This window comes from Kickxella alabastrina (assembly GCF_025024165.1).
Source record: "Kickxella alabastrina strain RSA 675 chromosome Unknown BX661scaffold_8, whole genome shotgun sequence".
NCBI classification, from domain to species: domain Eukaryota; kingdom Fungi; phylum Kickxellomycota; class Kickxellomycetes; order Kickxellales; family Kickxellaceae; genus Kickxella; species Kickxella alabastrina.
The window spans coordinates 621,680-641,162 of NW_026251479.1; the positions used below are offsets into that span (position 1 = coordinate 621,680).

The following is a 19,483-nucleotide window of genomic DNA, read 5'->3' on the forward strand; positions in this document are numbered from 1 at the left end:
ATAGCCTGGATTATTGACGAGACTGCCAAGAAAGTCTCAAACAAAACAGTATTGCACAGGGTCTTTGGAAGGTGGTTGGATATATAAATCCGATCAGCCATAAACATTTTTACCAGGTCAAAGGAAGAGAGTCTCTCGGCAAGTATGAGTGGCAGTGAGAGAATACTGCTGATAAGCTGGCGACGCATTTTCTCTGCAACACGTTTCGTCCATAAAACTTTCCTGATCCATGCCTCAAAATAATTTAGTTGCATGCAAACAACTCCTACCAGCGCGTTGGCAATTAAGTACCTGCTCATTGACTGGCGCATCGTGTCGGGATTGCTGTCGACCATGAGGCTGATTCGCAGGCTTTCGACGTAGTATATTGCATAGGCATTGGAAAGCTGGATCAAGGCCACAATAGCAACAGTCCCGTACCCACTGAGCTTGATAAACCTCCACAGCTGCCACAGCTTGAACGGTGGATCCTTCAGCTCGGGGTGAATGGTAAACTTTCCAGATTCGGCGTCAGCGTTGCTAGTTGAAGCAGGTTCTGTCGACAAATCAGGGATGTGCTCATCCGTGTTGACAGCAGACACAAAACCAACCGGCTGCTGCTCAACAATCTCGGCATGCCCTTCAGCAAGCGTGACAACCTTGCTGCTTAGTGGCACCAGATGGTTAGCGTGGGTGACTAGAATCCGCGTCTTATCACCAAGGATGCCACGAGATGCCAAAACACGCTCGATAATAAGGCGCTCGACTCGTGCATCAACAGCCGCAAGCAAGTCGTCAAAGATGTAAACGTCCGCTTTTAGGTACAGCGCCCTACAAAATAATTGTGCAAAATAATTAGCAACAAAATACATATTCTACACCCTGCATATGTTGGATGTATGATACATGTTTGCTGTGAATATCCAATGCTTACCTTGCTAGCGCCAGTCGCACCTTTTGACCGCCGGACAGGTTAATGCCATTGGGGCCAATCTCTGACAGATCGCCAGCTGCAAACTGCTTGACATCCTCGGACAGAGCACAGGCTTCAAGCACCTGATGCATCCACTTCTCGTCGTACTCAGTGCCCATGAGCACGTTCTCGCGGAAGGTGTCGTTTATAATGCACGGTTTCTGGCTGACATAGCCAATATTTCCACATACGCGGCCATGTCCACCGACCACGGGCATCTCGCCGCACAGCCCTGAAAGGAGTGATGACTTGCCACTGCCAATGCGTCCGATTATTGTTACAAACTCGCCGGCCTTGACGCACATCGTGATCGGATCCAATCCAAACTTGCTCTTGCCCCAGCTGAAAGCACAGTTGTCAAGTTCCACCGCAAAGCCATCCTTAGAGGTCTTTGGCATGTGTGTAATAAAATTTGTATGCTGAGCATCAACAAGTGTCTGCATAAAATTCACATCCTTCTTGATGCCGATAAGTTCCTGTCCAGTGGTACCAATTGTTTTGGCAAATCCAATAAGCGAGTTGATCGAGTCCACTAGCAGCACAACATTGGGATATGACATTGGATCACTGGACATGCTGAAGAAAATAATGATTGTTGATGCGGCGGAAATCTGCGAAACTGAGGACCCAATAACTTTAATTATATACTCCAGCACATACCAAAATATTGGCGGTGTGTATTCTGGCAAATCCAACCACGCCATAGCGCCCATGAATGTTCTCTCCCAGGCGTAGAGCTTGATTGTGCGAATGTTTCTAGCTATGGTGAAATAGTCTTCCTGAAACTTGGGCATCCTGGCCGTTCGGTTTAGCCTTTTCAGACGTTCGGTATTTGCAGATACCAGATGGGCAATCAACTGGTGGCCAAGAGTGATGGTAACTGGAATGACAGCACACCAGCCGATATGTCGAGATATGATCCAAACATTGAAAAGCTGAGCAAGCGTCGAGCTGACGGTGCCTATAAGAGTCTTGGTTGTTGCTGAGATATTATAAGCTGATCTATAAAAGTCCCCCCCCCTAAAAAATTTGCAATATGCCGTAATGTACAACTCTTGCATCTTAAAATATACAAGCATAAGCATTTTTTCAAATAGCAGCTCATGAAAATGTATAATATATCTATCAGCAAGAGTGGTGAGCGACAGTAACTGCCAGACAACGAGCAGCACGGCCAAGTTCGGGTAGTTGATTGCACTTGGACTGCCGACGGTTGCAATAATGCTAACAAGCAGGAGCCGGCGCAAGTGAGTAGCCATTTTAACTAGTGTTTTGGCGACAAGCACACCGACAATACCCTTCCACTCGGCTACAATAAGGCCGCGGATGACAAAAAACCTATATGCATAAGAAAATACAGTAATAAGATACTGGCGTGTTTAGAACAAAATAATTGTAGTTGGTCAAATATATAATTTAGCATGTATTTTATTTTAGAAGACTTGCCTTTGCAATGGGTGAAACACTGCTCTTTTGCTGTGCTTGCTAAACTCGCTCTCAAACTTGCGGTTGCGCAAATCTTCAATGGAAAGGCCACCACTGCGCGCGAGCCTGGCAAAAACAAAGCCATCGAGAGCCCACATGCCCTTAAGATGGAACAAAATGTTGCTTTTCAACTGCGAATCCAGCGCATACCACACAAGCCAAAGGTCAATTGCTGCGCTGGCTGAAATTGCCGGCAGGGTCATTATCAGCGGAAATTGGCCCAACCGGTAAATTCTGACCACATAAAGGCAGGCAAGCGCATTGCTGCCACTGGCTGCACCCAAATAGTGGCAAAATGCCGAATACGCCGTCAGCGAGACTGCAGCAGACAAAGAAGCAGTAAAAACAACTGAGCTGATGGATACGCTCTGGATTACAACAAGTGCCACATTGACAATGCCCAATGCAATCAGTGGAAATGCAGGCGTGGGCAATGCTTTGCGTCTGGTTGATTTGGCATTAAACATTGCCATAAGGCAGGCCATTGACACAACAATATCAATTGCGACACTAGCGTTTGCCGCAATAAAATTAGCTGCCATTTGTTGGTAATTTGAAAAGATGATAATATGAAAATTTTTAATGGGTGATGTTTCAACAAGCTATAAGTAAATAAAATAAATGTGAAAAATGTGGTGGGAGAATAAGAAGCAGAAGACACATACCAGTGGTTGGGTTTTTTCTATTTTGTTGGTATGCACACATCACTACACTAGAATGATAATTTGACATTCAGAAACATATGCAACACCGTTTTGTTTGAGAACAGGTCATGCTAGATGCAATAATCAAATAGGATACTTTTTACAAATAGATCCAAAGCCGCAGTCAAACAATGAATCTACTGAATGTGAAAAATGGTTGTGTGAGAATAAAATTTCACGTGGTTGCAGGTTCCTTGCATGGTTGAGTAGTAGTCTGCATTTTAGATATGTTTATTGTTCTGTATTGTATTGTTAATAAACAAAAATAGACAAAATACATTTGTATTCCTGCTGCGGCATAGCATGTGCTTATTGCAATTATTTTAGTTTAGCACATTTTTCTGCGCAAATAATATTTTTAAAATGTGTACAAATGAATTGAGTTTTGACGAGCAGCGCATCTTAACCTAAAGCAATAAAGAGTTTGAGTTTTTTTTTGCGCCAAACGTGCTTTTAACAACATTATTACTATCACCATTGCGGTGTGCTTTTAAAACAACATTGTTTTATTTCAGATGTTCTTATCACACGTGGAATGGTATCGTATATTTAAGTAAATATTAATTTAATACAAAATTATATCCCAAAGTTTATTAAGCCAAGTTGTCTGGGACTTTGATTATGCAGCGCATACCCAGATAAACTGAGTTGGCATAGTCATGACCGTTGTAATCGTCTGTCCCAATCGGTTTTATATTTATGTGCTTAAAATCACTGATATAGGCTTTGTCTCTGCTTTTTTCAGCAGCCAAACATAAGCCAAAACGAGGACTGCCAAAATCAATTAGCGGGGTTCCATGGTCATATTTGACAATTGGCTTTAGCGGTAGATCTTTCAAAGACAAACCACATACCCAATTGATGTTTACAAATTTGATCTTCATAATGCCACTTTCTGGAGTACCCAAATCAAGGGATATGACCCCTGAGGACTTGCTTGACGAATTCACAAGATTATCGCACGCATGATTGTTCCAACCAACCAGTAGTCCGCTGCATTGGTCCGCACCATTTTCCCATACCAAATTAGTCGTAAATTTAAACTCCCAACCAGCACGCTCTGGTATGGTGCTGTAATCTACATTGGCAGCAACCACAATATCAGGACACTGAGATTGCATCATCTTGTTGAAAATCATATCAACGGCTGCTTGCGCAGTGTTTTTGTTGAAAACAACAAAAATAACAAGAGCAGTCCTGCTCTTTATTCCCGAAAAGGATGGCTCAGTAGCAGAGTGCAAGCGCGCAGGGTCGCCAAACACAAAGCCTGGAGGACAAATGTTCTTTGCCTGTGGCTTAACAACAACAAATGGGGTGGAGCGTGGGCCAAAAAAAGCAGAGATTCTCTTTTGACTAGCCATGGATGTGAGCGGGACAGATGGGCTTTTAACATCAGGTGATGAAAATGGATTAATCTTCACAGAGCTACCTGTAATAATGTTGGCTGCAACATTGTTTACCAGCGACGCTGCACCGCCCTCAACTTTAGAGTTCACCATTGCAACAGTCCTGTTATCAGCAGGGTTATCAGTGTCAGCAGTTTCCACAGCAACACCAGAATCGACATCACCGTCAGCACTGGCAGCATCGGCAGTATCAGCAACATCTACAGCAGCGCCAGCATTGATAGTGCTGGCAACATAAACAGCATGGTCAGCATCGAAAGCTTTGACTTTGCCAACACCAGTAACTGCCATCTCTTGTACCACCGCGCAATCCTCATAAACGCTGGGCGCCATGCTCAATCTTCCCACATCCAACCTGCCAAGCGCCGCCTCCAATTCCGCAACCCTCCCCCTAGTTAACTCCCCCTCTCGGCACTTTTCCAAAAAATTCCTAGAAACTACCCCAATCTCAGCATCCTTTGCTGCAATACGATCAGAATACGCCTGGAGCAACTCCTCCTTTGCCGCAAGCCACTCGTCTTTTGCTGCAAGCTGTTGGACCTTTGCCTCAATCCACCTATCCCTTGCCGCAATTTTAATACCAGCGGTTTCCAGTTTAATCGTCAGCAATGCGATTTCCTCCAGCTTAGCGTCGATAATTTGCTTTTGCTGGCTGATTAGCCGTGTTTTGCGCTGGAGTACGCGTTGGAGCTCAGATATCTGAACCTGCACACTTGGGAGATCCAGGTCGGCGTCCAAAGAATTGTTGGTGGCAGCAAAGGTCTGGGAAATCGTAAATCCGGTGAGGAGAGGGTGTGTGACGGCGGTGTGCTTAAACACTGGGTTGGGAGGGCGCGCGGCGCTCACTCGAGGCTGGGTGGTGGTGCTGTCGTAGGGACTGAACCGTGCGCAGAGTTTTTGAGTTGGCATCGAAAGCAAAAGTTTTAGCGAGTATATAATAAAAACCTGAATGTTAAAGTAGAAGAACAAAATGAAGAGTAAAAACGAGGCGATTATTTATTAATTGCTTATTATAAACAAAGAAAACAAAACCTTTATTTACTCTCTACAGCCAGCAATTATCCAGATATTTCTGCGGCTCATTCCTCGCTTCTGCGGGATTAGGGCCAATTCTTGATTGATCAGAGACCGTGTTTTAAAAGCATGATTCCTGAGCACAGCTTAGTGCAAAATACCATTGTTTTGTAAGTGACCATGCGCGCCGCAAAATACGAGCTGCTGATCTACAATTGAGCATCACATATTTGGATATCAATGATGGCCAAAAAGGTATAAAGATATTGTAAATGTTCCAAAGCTATATAATTTTTTGCTTATTATTCGTGTTTGATTTTTTGGTTCACTAATTAATAAAATCGATGTTTTTTCATTTACACACGCATTTTTTATTTAGCAATGTCAGTTCAAGCGGAAAAGTCGTACCAAGCAATTTTGGCAACCAGCATAAACAACAGCGATAAAATAATATACACGCATTTTGATAAGCACCAAATAGTCAATCTAATTGGCTCAACTCTTAACCATGTGTACGGCTTGGATGACGGACAATACAAGTTCGACAGTGAGTGCGTAAAGATTGACAAGTCTGAAAAAATTAGCAAATATCTGCTCGACAATAAAACTATCTGCATATGCCGCAAAGCCAGGTTTGAGAACTTGTATACGTTTGTCGGAACATGCCAGCTAATGTATTGACTGCAATTGCCAGCATTTTTATTTTTAAATTAATAAATTACATTTTATATACAAAAAAGATGTGATGAGTTTTATTAAAGACATGCAATTTACAGTGAACAAATATTTTTTGTTTGTTCGGCAGCCACTATTTATCAATCAGCCTCGCAAAATTGGGATATGATTCTGATGCCTAACAAAAAATTTAGTTTATAAAAAAGTGGATCCAGAATGTGATTAGTATAAAACAAAAACATTTATTTATTTATTTCATCGTAGCCAATTATAATATTTTCTATCAACCTCATTTCTCTTTATTTGCTAATCTGTTTTACTCAATTATAGACACACATTTATACACCTGAGACAATGTCCACTCTTTCTTGCACCGATTCAAAGGGGAACAAATTCACCACGAGCGCTGTGTGGCAATGCGAAGCAAACAAAAGCAAGGTCACTAACAAGACCGTCGGGGGTGTTGTAATGGAACTTACAGGCAAACTGAGCGGCAGCAACAACCTGCAGTTCATGCTCAACAAACAAATAGTCTGTCATAAATTGCCTATTCTAGAGTTTTTGCGCAAAAACAAAAAAGCCGAATACACGTATAGTATCAAGGGCGTAGAAGCAGTCACTGGAACTTGCACGCTTGTATAAAATAAAAAATTGTTACATGGTATTGCTTTCTGATTTATTTTGTGAATATAAAGTAAATAAAATAAAAAACGCTACCAGTGTATTTTTTGGTTCACAAGGTTGTTGAGCTTGGCTGATAACGAGATATTATCGCACTTTACAAGCTCCAGATTAAACCGCTCGGCCTTATCAAAGGTTAATCCATTATACGCAAACGACTTATGCATTTTAATCGCCGTTTCCGTAACCAAATCTCTCAGCGTGCACTTATCGACCTCCTCCCTCGTCAGTCCAGTAGTATTTGCAACGACATCAGCCACTGTTTCCAAAGTCCTCACCGAGTCGTTTTCAAATTTTTGGCTATCATACGTGAGCGAGATGAATATTTCGCGCGGGTCAATGCGCACATCAATATAGTTGTCCTTGGGCAGGATGGTGTTGAGGCCGTTTTCAATTATAATGTTTTGGTTGCTGACGTACAGGGTGTGCTTGGCTGGGGCGTATTCTAACTTTTCAAATACTTGCTGCTTGAAGGTCTCTGTGTTGGTGGAGTAGTCTGGAAGGGTGAATGATTTGGAGGTAAGGCCCTGGCATCTTACCGTAATGTCTTTGGGCTTGAAAAACGAAAACATATAGAGCTAGCAAACAAATATAAAAAACAGGTATAAGAATTGTAAATATTTATGTGAAAGTGAGAGAGAGAAAAGGGGGTAAATGTGCGCAAAATTAAAACTTTATACTGTTCTTGTATTCATTTACATGTATTTTTTCATTTTTGTTAATGTACAAAAAAAGCTTGGAAAATTAATAATATAAAGAGGACGTGACATGCATTGTAACCGCACATTTTATTCTAACGTCTTTATAAAATCTATTTTTCTCAACTATGCGTTCTTTTTTGAACATGTTTTAATTGAAAGGAAGTTGAACAAACACATGACAGACACATGTGCATCCGCTAAAAAGAAAAATCAATCAATCGGTCAATTGCTGGCAATCGATCATTTACCCACAACCGGCCGACCAGACCATTTCGCAGCAAAACACAAAAAAGATCGGCAGACCCGCTTCCCATATGACAAAGCGACATTACTAACAAATAATAATCTATCAACTCCCTTCTAAACAATAACACGCTCATACACACACTATCTTTTGCATTAATGTCGCCTGCAGACTCGCTCTACCACCCGCCAAGACCGCGCGGACGGCCGCCGCTGGGCGACCGGCAGCGCAACCGGCTCACGATCAAGCTCAGCACGGGCTCCACGTCCACAGCGCGCAACCCTACCGGCGGCAGCAGCCACCCGGCAGCCACCACTGAAGCGCGGGCCGAGCTCGGTGACGAGAACGAAACCCAATTAGAAGAGCAGTTCGTCCTGCGCGTACTGCCATCAATGGCAGCGCAGTTCAACAAGCTCGTGCAGGAGCGGACGATCCAGGACCACGTGGAGATAAAGTTCTTGGACGAGCGCAATGCGCGGGTGCGGTTTATGGGCAAAAGCTACGTGGCGCGGCTGGTCGACCTGCCGACGATCACCGAATCGTACCGCACGGTGGACCGCAAGCAGATGCTCAAGACCGCGGATATCTGCCAAATGCTGCAGGTTGAGCGCGAAGTTACCGAGGTTGAGCTGGAGCTGGAGCTGGAGCCGGTGCTGGCGCGCGGCATGGATTTGATTTGCGCCGATGGGCTGGCGCCGTCGCTGGCGAACGTGCGGAAGGAGCGGTTCCGGCGCCGGATCCCCGACGGGCGCATCGACGCGATTGAGCGAGAGGTGCTGCGGCTGCTGGAGGACGACGCGCAGGCGGTGGCCGTCAAGTTTGATATGCTGGACGAGCAGCACGATGACGTGCGCGGCGCCACGCCGTCGGTCGACATCATGTCGCCGGTGACGCTGGATGACCTCAGCACGCCGCTGGTCATCGACGAGGACGCCGCCAGCAGTGTGGCCAATGAGGATATGGAGTTTGACGAGCACCTGGCGGCCGAGCTCGAGCAGGGCCTGGAGGAGCTGGAGGACGAGCCCGAGGCCGACGACGACGACGACGAGGAGAGCGAGGAGGAAGATGACGACGATGAGCCGAACAACGAGCGCTCGATGCAGATGAAGCTTTTGGGCGAGGAAATTGCCGAGCTGGAGCGCACGATCCGCAAGAAGGGCGCCGACCTCGACTCGGCGCCCAACCCCATTATCCGCCGCCGCTTCGAGGACATTCTGCAGCGGCTGCAGCAGGAGCTGGACGCCAAGCGCCAGCAGCTGGACCACTACCACCGCGAGCTGGCCACTGAGGGCGGCGCTGACGCCGCCGCTGACGCCGCCTCCAACACTGCCCAACTTTAGATTTTGCGCGTCTTTGACTGTTCAATAGACGGCAGCTCCAGGAACGCGTCGCAGCCGCGGCCCTCGATCGAGATTACGTGAAGAGACCCGCCGAAGAACTCGGCATACACGCGCGCCATCGGCAACCCGAAGCCCAGCCCGGCGATGGGCGCCTGCTCGCGCGCAATGTTGCTGAAGGCCGCGTCTGTCGGCGGGACGCCAACGTCGGCCTGATCGGCTGCAGTGGTGAACGCGTAGTCGAAGACGCGTTTGCGGATCTTGCGTGGAATTCCGCCGCCGGAGTCGCGTACGCGCACGGCCACGCGGCCGGCACCCTGCGCCACGGTGATCTCAACCGGGTGTGCAACATGGCCGCTCTGCACGGAAGCGCGGAACGCGTTCTTCAGTATCTCGGTCAAAACATAGTCGAGGTGCGGCGCAACGTAGCAGAAGCATGCCCCGGTGTGGTCGTCAACGGTGAACGCAGGCGCGTCGCCGTACGTCAGCTCGCAGGCTGCCTGGACTTCCTGAGCGCTCGCGCGGACGGCGTCGGCCAGTGACAGCCGCGTGTCAATGATGCCCTGGAGGCGCTGGTCTGCGGCCCCTGCAACGCCGCTGCCTTGCTGCTGCTGCTGCTGTGCAGCGGTGAGCTGGCGGTGCAGCGCGATGTGCTGGTCGGTCAGTAGGCGCAGTGCAATGCGCGTGTGGATCAGCTCATTGAGGAAGCGGCCGCGGGCGGCGGCGCCGAGATACGCGCGGCACTCATGGAAGCCGCGTGCAACGCCCGGCATAATATCGCACAGCGCGTCGGATTGCCGCACCAGCATGGCAACGAACGCATTCTGATCCTCTTCTGTGCGCACCTCGGGCTGCTGCCGCAGTTCTTCAAAGTGCGCGTAGTAGGCCGTGTACAGGGCATGCAGGTTTGGGTTGAGATTGACGATGAACGGGAGCTGCTGGAAGAGTTTGACATGCTTGGCGTAGCGCACTGGCCGCTCTTTGTGGAGATACTGCGCGTTGGCCAGAAGCCGCTCGCGTGTCAGTGGTGGTGTGCCAGTATGCAGCAGCCGGTGTAGCGTGATGGGCTGCAGTGCCATGGCCGCGTAGCGGTCGATGTGGCAGGCATAAAAGGACGGCTCGGAGTCGGGCGACAAGGAGGCCAGGCACGGGTCCACGCAGTGCCGGATGTGCGCCTGGCCAAGTGGCGGCAGCGCATCGCTGGGCATGCTCTTCCACGGTGCCGGCGAGCCGAGTGTGTCGATGGAGCTGGAATTATCACTAACAGTGATGTCGTTGATGCCACTACTGTTCTTGTCGCTGCTTCTTCGCAGGCTGCCCAGCAGCCTCTTCCGCGGCGCGCATCGGTGAGCGGGGCGCAGAAGTGTGTTCATTGAGAGCCAAGAGACGAGCACAATATACTTCATCTTCAATCAAGAATAAAATAAAGCAACAAAAAGATCACTTGTGGTTTTGAGAAGAGCCCAAATTTCATTTTAAGCTTACACGACAGATGATATCATATTCAATATCAAAAACTTTCTCTATAATAAATGTAATTAAAAGGCCTGGGTCTGCGCGCCAACTCGGGCGCAATAACAAAAAAAGAACATTTATAATATATATGTTGGCTGGGCGCCACCAACACCATTTCAAAATTAAAATATTGAATATCAAAACCAAAAATTATAATTAAAAATCAAAGCAGCCTGTGGATGGTCTTGTGGTCCTTCATGTCCTCGAGGTTGTCAAGCTTAGCCCACCATTTGTACAAAAAGTTCTCATCAATCAGCTTAAACCACGGCGTCAGCTTTGTGCCAGTCTCCTCTGCAGTTGCAATAATTTCCTTCATCTCGTCCAAGCTAACATACTTAACGCTCCTAACCTCGTTCTCGTTAATGTTCAGGTCAACGTCAGCCTTGACAAACAGAATATAGTCAATCTCATGCTCCCCCCACAGCCCATCGGACGGTGCCACGTAGTGGATACGGGTCAAGTACTGGAAGCTATCCAGCGGCACTTGGTCCGCCGGAATTCCCAGCTCATGCTCCAGCTTGCGCTGCGCCGCGCGCCGCACGCCCATCTGTCCGGCCTCCTCCAGCTCCAGCGCAGTCGCCAGCGGGTGTGAGCAGCACGTGTTGGTGTAGTGGTCAGGGAAAGTGATCTTCTCCGTCGCCCGCTGCTGCAGCAGAAGCTCGTTCTTCGAGTTGAACAGGAAGACGGAGAACGCACGGTGCAGAAGCCCTTGCTCGATGTTGGTCATTAAGTGGCATGTTTTTTTGCTCGCTGCGCTGATCGCCTTGTCATTCTCGTCGATGACTATGCACATCTCCTCCATCAGCCGCGCCTGCTCGTCGTCGTAGTTGCTGAGGTCGAGCCCAGAGTCAAAGGAGGTGGTGTCAACGGCCATTTTTGAAGGAAGAATAAGGTAATTGAGTTTTGTGTGAAGGCCAGTAAAAAGTGGTATTAGAAAGAAAAAGCAAGGCAGTATTATTATGATATTATTTGGGATTGGAGGAACTGAAAGATGGTCTTCTGTTTTTTTCTGGTTGGCTGGCTGACTGGCGAGTCCATCTGCTCGTCCACTGTTTCCTGCAGCAGCCAGCCATCTTTGATGAGATGTAAGCGAGTGAGCAAGTGGGCGAGTGGGTGAGGAACAGAGCAGCAGACACCAAAGATTTGCAGATGCTCTCCCCGATTCAACAACAAAGCCGTGCATGCTTTTTTGTCAATTCAAACAAAACAATCCACCTTTTCCACACAGAACATTCTATGCAATTTGTGTATTTAATCTGCAATCAAAAAATCAAAAAAATCAAAAATCACGTCAATTTAATCGGACCGCACCACCACGTCAATGGCCTTGGCCACGTAGTCAATGTTGCCCGAGTTAAGCCCAGCGACCGAGATGCGGCCGTCGTCGGTCATATACAGGTGGTACTCTTCGCGCAACCGGTCGACTTTCTTCTTACTCAGCCCAGTGAACGAGAACATGCCGATTTGCTGCGACACATGGTCCCACGAGCCAGGGGTGCCCAGGGCCACCAGCTTGTCTCTCAGCAGGTCGCGCATCTTCTTGATCCTCCTGGACATCATCTCCATCGATCCAAGCCACTCCTCGTACAGCTCAGCGTCCTGCAGCACGGTGCCGGCAATCTTAGCGCCATACGCGGGTGCAGTCGATATGGTGGCGCGCGACAAACGGTTGAGCTGCGAGCTGACCTGCGGCAGCACTTCGGGCAATGCCGTCACGGCGTGCAGGCAGCCGGTGCGCTCGCCGTAGAGGCCCATGTTCTTGGCAAATGACTGTGCGACAAGGAGCTCGAAGCCGCGCGAGACGAAGAGTCGGATGGCGTAGGCGTCGCGGGTGACGTCTCCAGTGGCAAATCCCTGGTAGGCGCAGTCGAAGAGTGGGAAGTGGCTGCGCTCCTGCATGACGTCGGCAATCTGCTGCCATTGCTCGGTTGTGGGGTCGATGCCCGTGGGGTTGTGCGCGCACGCATGGAGGAGGATGATCTGGCCTCGGGGAGCCGCCCGAAGGTCGTCCAGCATGCCCTGGATGTCCAGCCCGAGCGTCGTGTAGTTGCAGTAACGGTACTCGCGCACAACGTGCCCGGCCGTCTCGAAGATACTGCGGTGGTTGCCTATGCATCAGATGTAGAAAAAAAGGTGTTGTTGCGGAAGATTGTTAGAGGCACTTGTCATTATCTCCAGAGAGAGGCTTCACTTAGTGCTCGTTCGTTTTTTTAATTCTCATCTGGCTTACCCCAAGTTGGCTTGGAGATATACACGGCGGCGTCTGCAGGTTGCTTGAACTGCTTGAGGAAAACAGCGGCAACCATATTGGCGCCAGTTCCCGAAATAGTCTGGATCGAGTATACTCTCTGCTGCTTGATGGCCTCGCTGTCCGCGCCAAAGATCAGCTTCTGCGCGCCCTGCGTCAGCGCAGGCAGGCCGCCGACACCCAGGTACTCGTGGTTAGCCTGCGGATCCGCCGCCAGCTGCTGCTCGGCCTTGCGCACCACCGGTAGCACCCAGGGTTTGCCGCTGTCGTCGCGGTAGGCGCCGACGCCCAGGTCAACCTTGGTGCTATTGGTGTCGGCACGCGAGAGCACAGAGAGCTTGAGGATCCCGTCGGCTGGCGCCTGCGGAACGTTTGCAAAGTAGGAGGCTATGTGGGAAGTGTGAATGTTTTTTATTTACTTTATTTACTTTTGCTGTGAATTCGAATTGTAAATTGTAACTAATTGCGTTCGAGTATTGTATATTTTATATTTTGTAGGAAACTTACACATATTGATGTTAATCTGTTGGCTGCTTAGTGTAGATAATGATAATGGCAGTGGTGGTGGTGGTATTGTGGAAGAGGGAGGAGAGAGATGAGTCAAGATACCTTGAAGCCTCAATGCAGCGACGCTGCTGTTGGCTTCCATATCAGAACTTTTATTTTGCTTGCTCTGTGCGAGAGAGTGTGGCTTTGCGATAGTGACAAAGTGGCAGAGGGGCGAGCCTACACGGCAAGGAAGCAAAAAATATTTTTTTGGTGACTCGGCAATTCTAAAAAGATAGCCAAACAAAAAGGGGGGATCAGGGGAAGGGGAGGGAGGGCTCGACAAGTAGCAAAGCAAAAAACAAAAAATTAAAAGGTATAATAATGGCTGTGTGAGAAACCAAACGCAGCGTGACTAACTAAACTGACTTGTTTTCTCGGGCTTTTTTCAGAATATAAGGTGAAGAATGTCAGATTCTTGAATTTATGTATGCAAGACCGTGGGTGCACAAATAATAGGTTTTTAAAATAAGAAAAATGAATAAAGAAAAAACAGCGATAAATTTATGCATCACCGGCCTTTTTATACCGTTCAACATTTTTTATTTCACAAGCCAACGTGATCATGCATTTTCTCATTTTTTAATTTGTACATAAATTCACATACGCCTTACCAATTTGCTCGGCCGTTACTGCCATGTGAATGTCAGCCTACAGCACACATGCAATTCTATTCTTTTTTCCTTTCCCTTTCCCTTTTTCTTGCCTGTGAAATATGGTTTAAATTGTTGGCAGATCAACTGCTCTCCAAGCAATATCGGCTGCATTGAATGGCAGGTCTGTGCGCAACTTGTCCATTCAAGCCTATAGGCAAATATTACTTGCCATTAATCCAAGTTTTACATTCATATTTAATCAACTCGGAATTTCATTCTCAAATTCAAATGATTTCACTATCTCCAGATCGATAGGATGAGATTGCGCGGTCCGCCCGCCCGCCCATCCATCCGCCAGGCAGTCGGATTGTGTTTTTCTTTTTGGGCTTCTCCAGCCACACATGTATTGCCACAACACATCATGCCACATGGTACCGCATGCGTTGCAATCTAAAAAAAACCCACTACCCCCAAAGCGAAGATCTTGATGTAGTTCTGTGTTACTAAAAAAAGAGGAAGTGCGGCACAATACACAAAAAGTTAAAGAATAATTTGCTAATACAAAGATCCTATATTATAAAAATAAAAATAGCAGACAAGTTATATTATGTGGGTTTTTTGCGGAGCATCAAAAAATTGTCAATTTAGATACTACAGAAAGTTCTATGGCCAAGCCAACCTGGCTTTTCTCTTTCTTTTTCCTCATTCGTCGTCGTAACAATGAGGCCATGCAGAAGTGTAACAGGTATAAAACTGGATGCTAGTAGAGGATATACTTGTATTCCGCCATTCCGCCATTCTGCCATGAGGCAGTTCAAAAATGGGCATTGGATCTTAAAAAAACCCTTCTAAAAAGATTGATTCTTATAAAATTTGGGGACAACTATCCAAATAATAAAAAATAAAAAATGCCCGTAAATGTACCGAAAGCAAAAGAAAAAAGACCATTATCGAAATTATAAAAGCAAGAAACGGTTCCTTCCGTTTCCCTTTCCCTGTTTTTGATTATTTTTTTGTCTATCTCCCTTTCTTTCTCTTTCTTTCCTCCTTTAGACACTTTTTTTAACATTAATTTTTATTTACACAGTTTATAATATAATAATTATTAGCTTCATCTATTTGTTTTATTGAACAACCATGGTCGCTATTCGCCTCTCCTGCTCTGTCAACAACTACCATTGGGGTAAGCAAGGCTTGAACAGCAAGGCTGCGCAGTTTGCTGCCACCAGCAACGTCACCATTGACGAAACCAAGACATACTCAGAGGTACAGACAAACCCATAAAATAGCAATAGCCTTCATTCGCTTTCCGCTCGACATTCTTACTAAACACACGCTTTCGTATGATTTTTATGTTTGATGTTTGATTTTGGTTAGCTGTGGATGGGCACACATCCGACCGGCCCTTCATTGGTGTTCGGCACAGAGACACCCCTGTCAGCCATTGTCGACGAAAATCCTAGGGATGCCCTCGGGGAAGATATAGCGAAAAAGTTTAACAACCAGCTGCCGTTTCTCTTTAAGGTGCTCTCGATCGACCGCGCGCTGTCCATTCAAGCCCACCCAGACAAAGCCCTCGCCCAGAAGCTGCACACCGAGAGACCCAATGTGTACAAGGATCCAAATCACAAACCCGAGATGTCCATTGCCTTGACAGACTTTGTGGCCATGAGCGGGTTCCGCCCCCTGGAGCAGATCGCTGCCTTCCTCGAAAACTTCCCCGAGTTCAAGGCCCTGGTCACAGAGTCTGCGGACGGCTTCTCGGCAGCTGCCAAGAGTGGTGATGACACCGAGAAGCGCAAGTGGCTCAAGGCGCTGTTTGGCGAACTGATGGGCGCGGACGAAAATGAGGTCAAGCGGCAGTTAGACGCGCTGTTGGAGAGGATTGGCACTGAGGTCGGCGATCTTCTGGATGTGTCGCCCGAGTCCCTTGTGCGGCGGGTCAGCGCTGAGTACCCCGGTGACGTCGGTGTCTTCTGCGTCTTCATGCTGAACGTGCTCAAGCTGGCTCCTGGCGATGCCTTTTTCATGGGTCCCAATGACCCACACGCCTATGTGTTCGGCGACTGCGTTGAGTGCATGGCGACGTCGGACAATGTTGTTCGCGCCGGCCTGACGCCCAAGATGCGCGACGTGCCGGTGCTTGTCGATATGCTGACGTACGACTATGGCACACCCGACGCCAAGCTCTTAAAGCCTGTGAATTTTAAGGGTGCTGCTGGGCACTCGGTTATTTATGATCCGCCGATTGATGAGTTTTCGGTTGTTCGGACTCTGCTGGATGCAGGGCAGAGTGAAACGGTTAGCGGTCTGGCCGGTCCGCAGATCTTACTTGTTGTCGAGGGGAGGGGCACTTTAGTTGATGAGGACGAGAACCACATGTTGATTCCTGGCGCTGTCTACTTTGTCGCACCCAACTCGCCCATCACTATTTTTGCAAAGAACTCTAACCTGGTCATATACACCGCCATGTGCCTGCCCTAAAGACACATTTACCCTTTTAATTCTCTATTTCTTTATTCTTCTGTTATTTGTGTTAATTTTTATTGCATTTTTTTATAAATAAAATATTGGTTTTTTTGGACTACTCTGCACGCAAGAGAAAAAAAAGAATAACGAAAGAAATATAAGGGGAAAAAATAAAAGAGGAAAAAACTAATTTGCGAAAATTAAAATGCAAGTTTGTTCTGCATCGCCTTGGTTAAATCGTGGACGCCTGTGTTGCGAGGAGACCTCGGCTGTTGATGTTGTTGATGTTGATGTTGATGTTGTTGATGTTGTTGATGTTGATGTTGCTGATGTTGTTGATGTTGCTGATGTTGTTGATGTTGATGATGGTGTTGATGTTGTTGTTGTTGTTGTTGTTGTTGTTGCTGCTGCTGCTGCTGAGGTTGTCTTTTCTGGGCAGCATCGGCTCCGCTCTGCCGGTGCTGTCGCCGCCGATACTGGCTGTTTGAATTGCTCCTGTCCCTTCCACCCTGCACCTGAGCCTGAGCCAGTGCCTGAGTTTTTGCGTGATCTGCCGATACACCCTGCTGCACATTACCAACAGGCATCCGGGCTTGTTCAGGAAGCTGGGCATAGACCATCTGCGGTGACGTCGGCATCTGCACCGGCGAAGCGTACCCGGCAACAGGAGACAAGTACCCGGGCGACATATACCCGGGAGAAACATACCCAGAAGAAACATACCCAGGATGCGCAGCATAAATATTAGTCCCAGGAATTGGATACCCCTGGGCAATGTTGTTGCCGCCCATATAGGACTCCTGCTGCATATGGTGTTGCTGGGACGGCAAACTGGCCGTCTGGATTTCACCATGCGCTACACTCCCCAGGTGGTCAAAAGCCGGCGGGGGAGAGGCCGCGGTATATACCAGGACAGGGCTCCACATTACTGGCGAGGTAGCCTCAGAGCGAACAAACATGCCTGAATCGTCGTAGCGCCCGCCTCCTAACCCCAATCCTTCGCCATGTACCTGCTTCTTCAGCTGCTTTTGCTCGTCTGAATCTGCTATGCGTGGCGTCAATGGGCCCGAGTTGTTGGGAAGCCGGGTTTGCTTGAGTTTTTCGATGACCTGAATGGCGGTTTCGCGGTCCCGCATCCTAATATGTGAGAAAGAGTAATCATTTTAAAAAACGATTGTATGTTTTTTCAATTTTAGTAGTACATGCATTGTTCTGCAATTAAACAAGCTGTTAATAAGGTTGCGCCTTTTTTTTGTTTTTTGCGACATTTAAAACAAAAAAACAGACAAGACAAAGGAGGAAATCAAGAATAAAAAGGTAATTGCACGCAGCTCAGGACATAGTACAGAGAGAGAGAGAAGCAAATAGAAACACATCACGCCACAACAACCCACACTATATCCGAGCACCTTTCCTATTTTAAGTATTTTTTACATGTCTTACCTCGCAAAGCCAGCACCCTTGGGCTGTCCAGTGAGCGCGTCCTTCAGAATCTTCACCGAGATGACCGGGAACGGCTTGATAATTTCAATAAGCGCATTGTCGTCGAAATCCACCGGCAAGTTGGAGATGTAGACGTTGGCCGACTTTTTATCATGCAGGCGCTTCAGCTTGGACTTGAACGAGTCCTTGGCCAGGTTCGACGGCAGTCCTTGAATCTTGAACGCAGCAATGGCCATCACTGCCTGCTCCACCGTCTTGTATTTGACGAATCCGTACCCCTTGCATTTCCCATCGACATCATTGATAATGGACTTTGACGACTCTATTTCGCCATAGGGAGACGCAAGACGTACCAGTGCGTCATCAGTGCAGTCCTCCGGGAGGTTGCGGATGTAGACGTTGCGGGAGTCCGTGGTGTCTTGGGCACTTTGGTCGGCGGGCTTCTGGTAGAGCCCACTGATGTAGGGCGGGGACATGCCGAGGATCATGGGGCTGGCGCCAGTCCGCTGCTGAATGCCTTGGGCCATTTGGCGAACCATAAAATGCTCAATGTCGCGGGTGGCTGGCGAGGTGCTCTGGAGCTGGCTGATGGGCATTGGTGCCATATAGTGGGCTGCAGCCCCGGGGCTGACTGAGAGTGGCACCATTTGCGGCGATCCGCCGGGCGATGCAGCCATCGAGGCTGCGTAGTACGCATAGCCCTGCGCTCCTGAAAGTATCTGCCCGCCGACAATGGCATATCCGCTGCTGTTGTTGTTGGAAGGTGATGCAGTCTGCGCTGCAGGAATCGCCAGCTGTGCTGGCGGACTGGCACTAAGGTACCCAGGATGCAAGGTCGGCGAGCTGACAGGCGACATGTGCGAGTAAGCATACGAGTACTGCTGCTGCTGTTGTTGTTGCTGTTGCTGTTCATACTGCTGCTGGTAATGCTGATAAAATTGGTGTTGGCCCTGCAACTGCGTGGGATTATACAGTGGCGGATTCTGCGGTTGCTGCTGCTGTGGCTGCTGTTCGTGCTGTTGCTGTTGCTGGTAATATGCGTATGCCTGAGGCAGCATCATCTGCGAGTAAGATTGCTGCCGCTGGTCCTGTTGCTGACCAAATGCTGGTGCAGTGGCACCTGATACCACGGTAGCATCAGTGTCTGACATGGTGGTATTCGTAGTGCTTGGCGATGCGGAGTTTAAATTGTCTGATGAAGAGGTCTGACTTTTGCTGCTGACAGTCGTGTTTTCGCTCACAATCGAGGGCATACCTTTTTCCGCAACGGAAGTAAAATAAATAAATATAAAAAATAGGTATGAAAGTAGGGTTGAACCAAATGAAAAATATAAAGATAGCAAGTCAACAGATTGATAGAAAATAATAGGAGCGATGAGATAAATATTGCTGTAAAGTAGTGCGTGCTATGAAAAATAAAAGAAAACGTAAACAAAAAAGGCTACACTTTCATAAGTAAATAAATAA

At 47.8% G+C, this 19,483-nt stretch overlaps 9 protein-coding genes across 9 annotated transcripts; 2 read left to right on the plus strand and 7 right to left on the minus strand.

Moving 5' to 3' along the window:
- Positions 1–617: 617 nt before the first annotated feature.
- BX661DRAFT_142260 (P-loop containing nucleoside triphosphate hydrolase protein) lies at positions 618–1,350 on the minus strand (the record flags this gene model as incomplete). The annotated part of the gene is made up of 2 exons (XM_051532934.1): positions 618–810; positions 914–1,350. Coding segments are annotated over 2 exons (630 nt in total), but the record flags the coding sequence as incomplete, so codon positions are not given.
- Positions 1,351–3,602: 2,252 nt separating this feature from the next.
- BX661DRAFT_181158 (uncharacterized protein) lies at positions 3,603–5,549 on the minus strand. Its single transcript, XM_051535645.1, has one exon. The coding sequence runs from the start codon at positions 5,454–5,456 to the stop codon at positions 3,735–3,737; it is 1,722 nt and encodes a 573-aa protein (XP_051392574.1). The 5' UTR covers positions 5,457–5,549; the 3' UTR covers positions 3,603–3,734.
- Positions 5,550–6,549: 1,000 nt separating this feature from the next.
- On the minus strand, positions 6,550–7,657 carry BX661DRAFT_204848 (uncharacterized protein). The gene is made up of 3 exons (XM_051538575.1): positions 7,019–7,657; positions 6,716–6,788; positions 6,550–6,642 (listed from the first exon to the last, which is right to left on the minus strand). The coding sequence occupies exons 1-3, from the start codon at positions 7,487–7,489 to the stop codon at positions 6,575–6,577; spliced, it is 612 nt and encodes a 203-aa protein (XP_051392575.1). The 5' UTR covers positions 7,490–7,657; the 3' UTR covers positions 6,550–6,574.
- Positions 7,658–8,020: 363 nt separating this feature from the next.
- On the plus strand, positions 8,021–9,202 carry BX661DRAFT_142443 (TAFII55 protein conserved region-domain-containing protein; the record flags this gene model as incomplete). The annotated part of the gene is made up of 1 exon (XM_051532945.1): positions 8,021–9,202. The coding sequence occupies one exon, from the start codon at positions 8,021–8,023 to the stop codon at positions 9,200–9,202; it is 1,182 nt and encodes a 393-aa protein (XP_051392576.1).
- On the minus strand, positions 9,199–10,407 carry BX661DRAFT_142444 (branched-chain alpha-ketoacid dehydrogenase kinase; the record flags this gene model as incomplete). Its single annotated transcript, XM_051532946.1, has 1 exon — positions 9,199–10,407. One exon carries the CDS (start codon positions 10,405–10,407, stop codon positions 9,199–9,201), a length of 1,209 nt encoding a protein of 402 aa, XP_051392577.1.
- A 470-nt stretch (positions 10,408–10,877) lies between these two features.
- On the minus strand, positions 10,878–11,588 carry BX661DRAFT_197812 (NUDIX hydrolase domain-like protein; the record flags this gene model as incomplete). Its single annotated transcript, XM_051538170.1, has 1 exon — positions 10,878–11,588. One exon carries the CDS (start codon positions 11,586–11,588, stop codon positions 10,878–10,880), a length of 711 nt encoding a protein of 236 aa, XP_051392578.1.
- Positions 11,589–11,898: 310 nt separating this feature from the next.
- Positions 11,899–13,973, minus strand: BX661DRAFT_181162 (pyridoxal phosphate-dependent transferase). Its single transcript, XM_051535646.1, has 3 exons — positions 13,470–13,973; positions 12,945–13,349; positions 11,899–12,822 (listed from the first exon to the last, which is right to left on the minus strand). The coding sequence occupies exons 1-3, from the start codon at positions 13,609–13,611 to the stop codon at positions 12,011–12,013; spliced, it is 1,359 nt and encodes a 452-aa protein (XP_051392579.1). The 5' UTR covers positions 13,612–13,973; the 3' UTR covers positions 11,899–12,010.
- Positions 13,974–15,082: 1,109 nt separating this feature from the next.
- On the plus strand, positions 15,083–16,673 carry BX661DRAFT_181168 (mannose-6-phosphate isomerase). Its single transcript, XM_051535647.1, has 2 exons — positions 15,083–15,370; positions 15,482–16,673. The coding sequence occupies exons 1-2, from the start codon at positions 15,242–15,244 to the stop codon at positions 16,586–16,588; spliced, it is 1,236 nt and encodes a 411-aa protein (XP_051392580.1). The 5' UTR covers positions 15,083–15,241; the 3' UTR covers positions 16,589–16,673.
- Positions 16,674–16,805: 132 nt separating this feature from the next.
- BX661DRAFT_197815 (uncharacterized protein) lies at positions 16,806–19,167 on the minus strand (the record flags this gene model as incomplete). The annotated part of the gene is made up of 3 exons (XM_051538171.1): positions 16,806–17,025; positions 17,051–17,710; positions 18,017–19,167. 3 exons carry the CDS (start codon positions 19,165–19,167, stop codon positions 16,806–16,808), a joined length of 2,031 nt encoding a protein of 676 aa, XP_051392581.1.
- Positions 19,168–19,483: the final 316 nt, after the last annotated feature.

What these genes read in the sequence shown, in the direction of transcription:
- BX661DRAFT_204848 (XM_051538575.1), bottom strand. Translation starts at nt 7,489, where the DNA reads ATGTTTTCGTTTTTCAAGCCCAAAGACATTACGGTAAGATGCCAGGGC. An exon ending in AGCGGTTTAATCTGGAGCTT is followed by an intron (nt 6,789 to 7,018) that starts GTAAAGTGCGAT and finishes CAAAAACTCTAG; the next exon opens with AATAGGCAATTTATGACAGA. An exon ending in TGCTGCCGCTCAGTTTGCCT is followed by an intron (nt 6,643 to 6,715) that starts GTAAGTTCCATT and finishes ATTGCCACACAG; the next exon opens with CGCTCGTGGTGAATTTGTTC.
- BX661DRAFT_181158 (XM_051535645.1), bottom strand. Translation starts at nt 5,456, where the DNA reads ATGCCAACTCAAAAACTCTGCGCACGGTTCAGTCCCTACGACAGCACC.
- BX661DRAFT_181162 (XM_051535646.1), bottom strand. Translation starts at nt 13,611, where the DNA reads ATGGAAGCCAACAGCAGCGTCGCTGCATTGAGGCTTCAAGGTATCTTG. An exon ending in ACAGATTAACATCAATATGT is followed by an intron (nt 13,350 to 13,469) that starts GTAAGTTTCCTA and finishes CTTCCCACATAG; the next exon opens with CCTCCTACTTTGCAAACGTT. An exon ending in TATCTCCAAGCCAACTTGGG is followed by an intron (nt 12,823 to 12,944) that starts GTAAGCCAGATG and finishes TCTGATGCATAG; the next exon opens with GCAACCACCGCAGTATCTTC.
- BX661DRAFT_181168 (XM_051535647.1), top strand. Translation starts at nt 15,242, where the DNA reads ATGGTCGCTATTCGCCTCTCCTGCTCTGTCAACAACTACCATTGGGGT. An exon ending in AAACCAAGACATACTCAGAG is followed by an intron (nt 15,371 to 15,481) that starts GTACAGACAAAC and finishes GATTTTGGTTAG; the next exon opens with CTGTGGATGGGCACACATCC.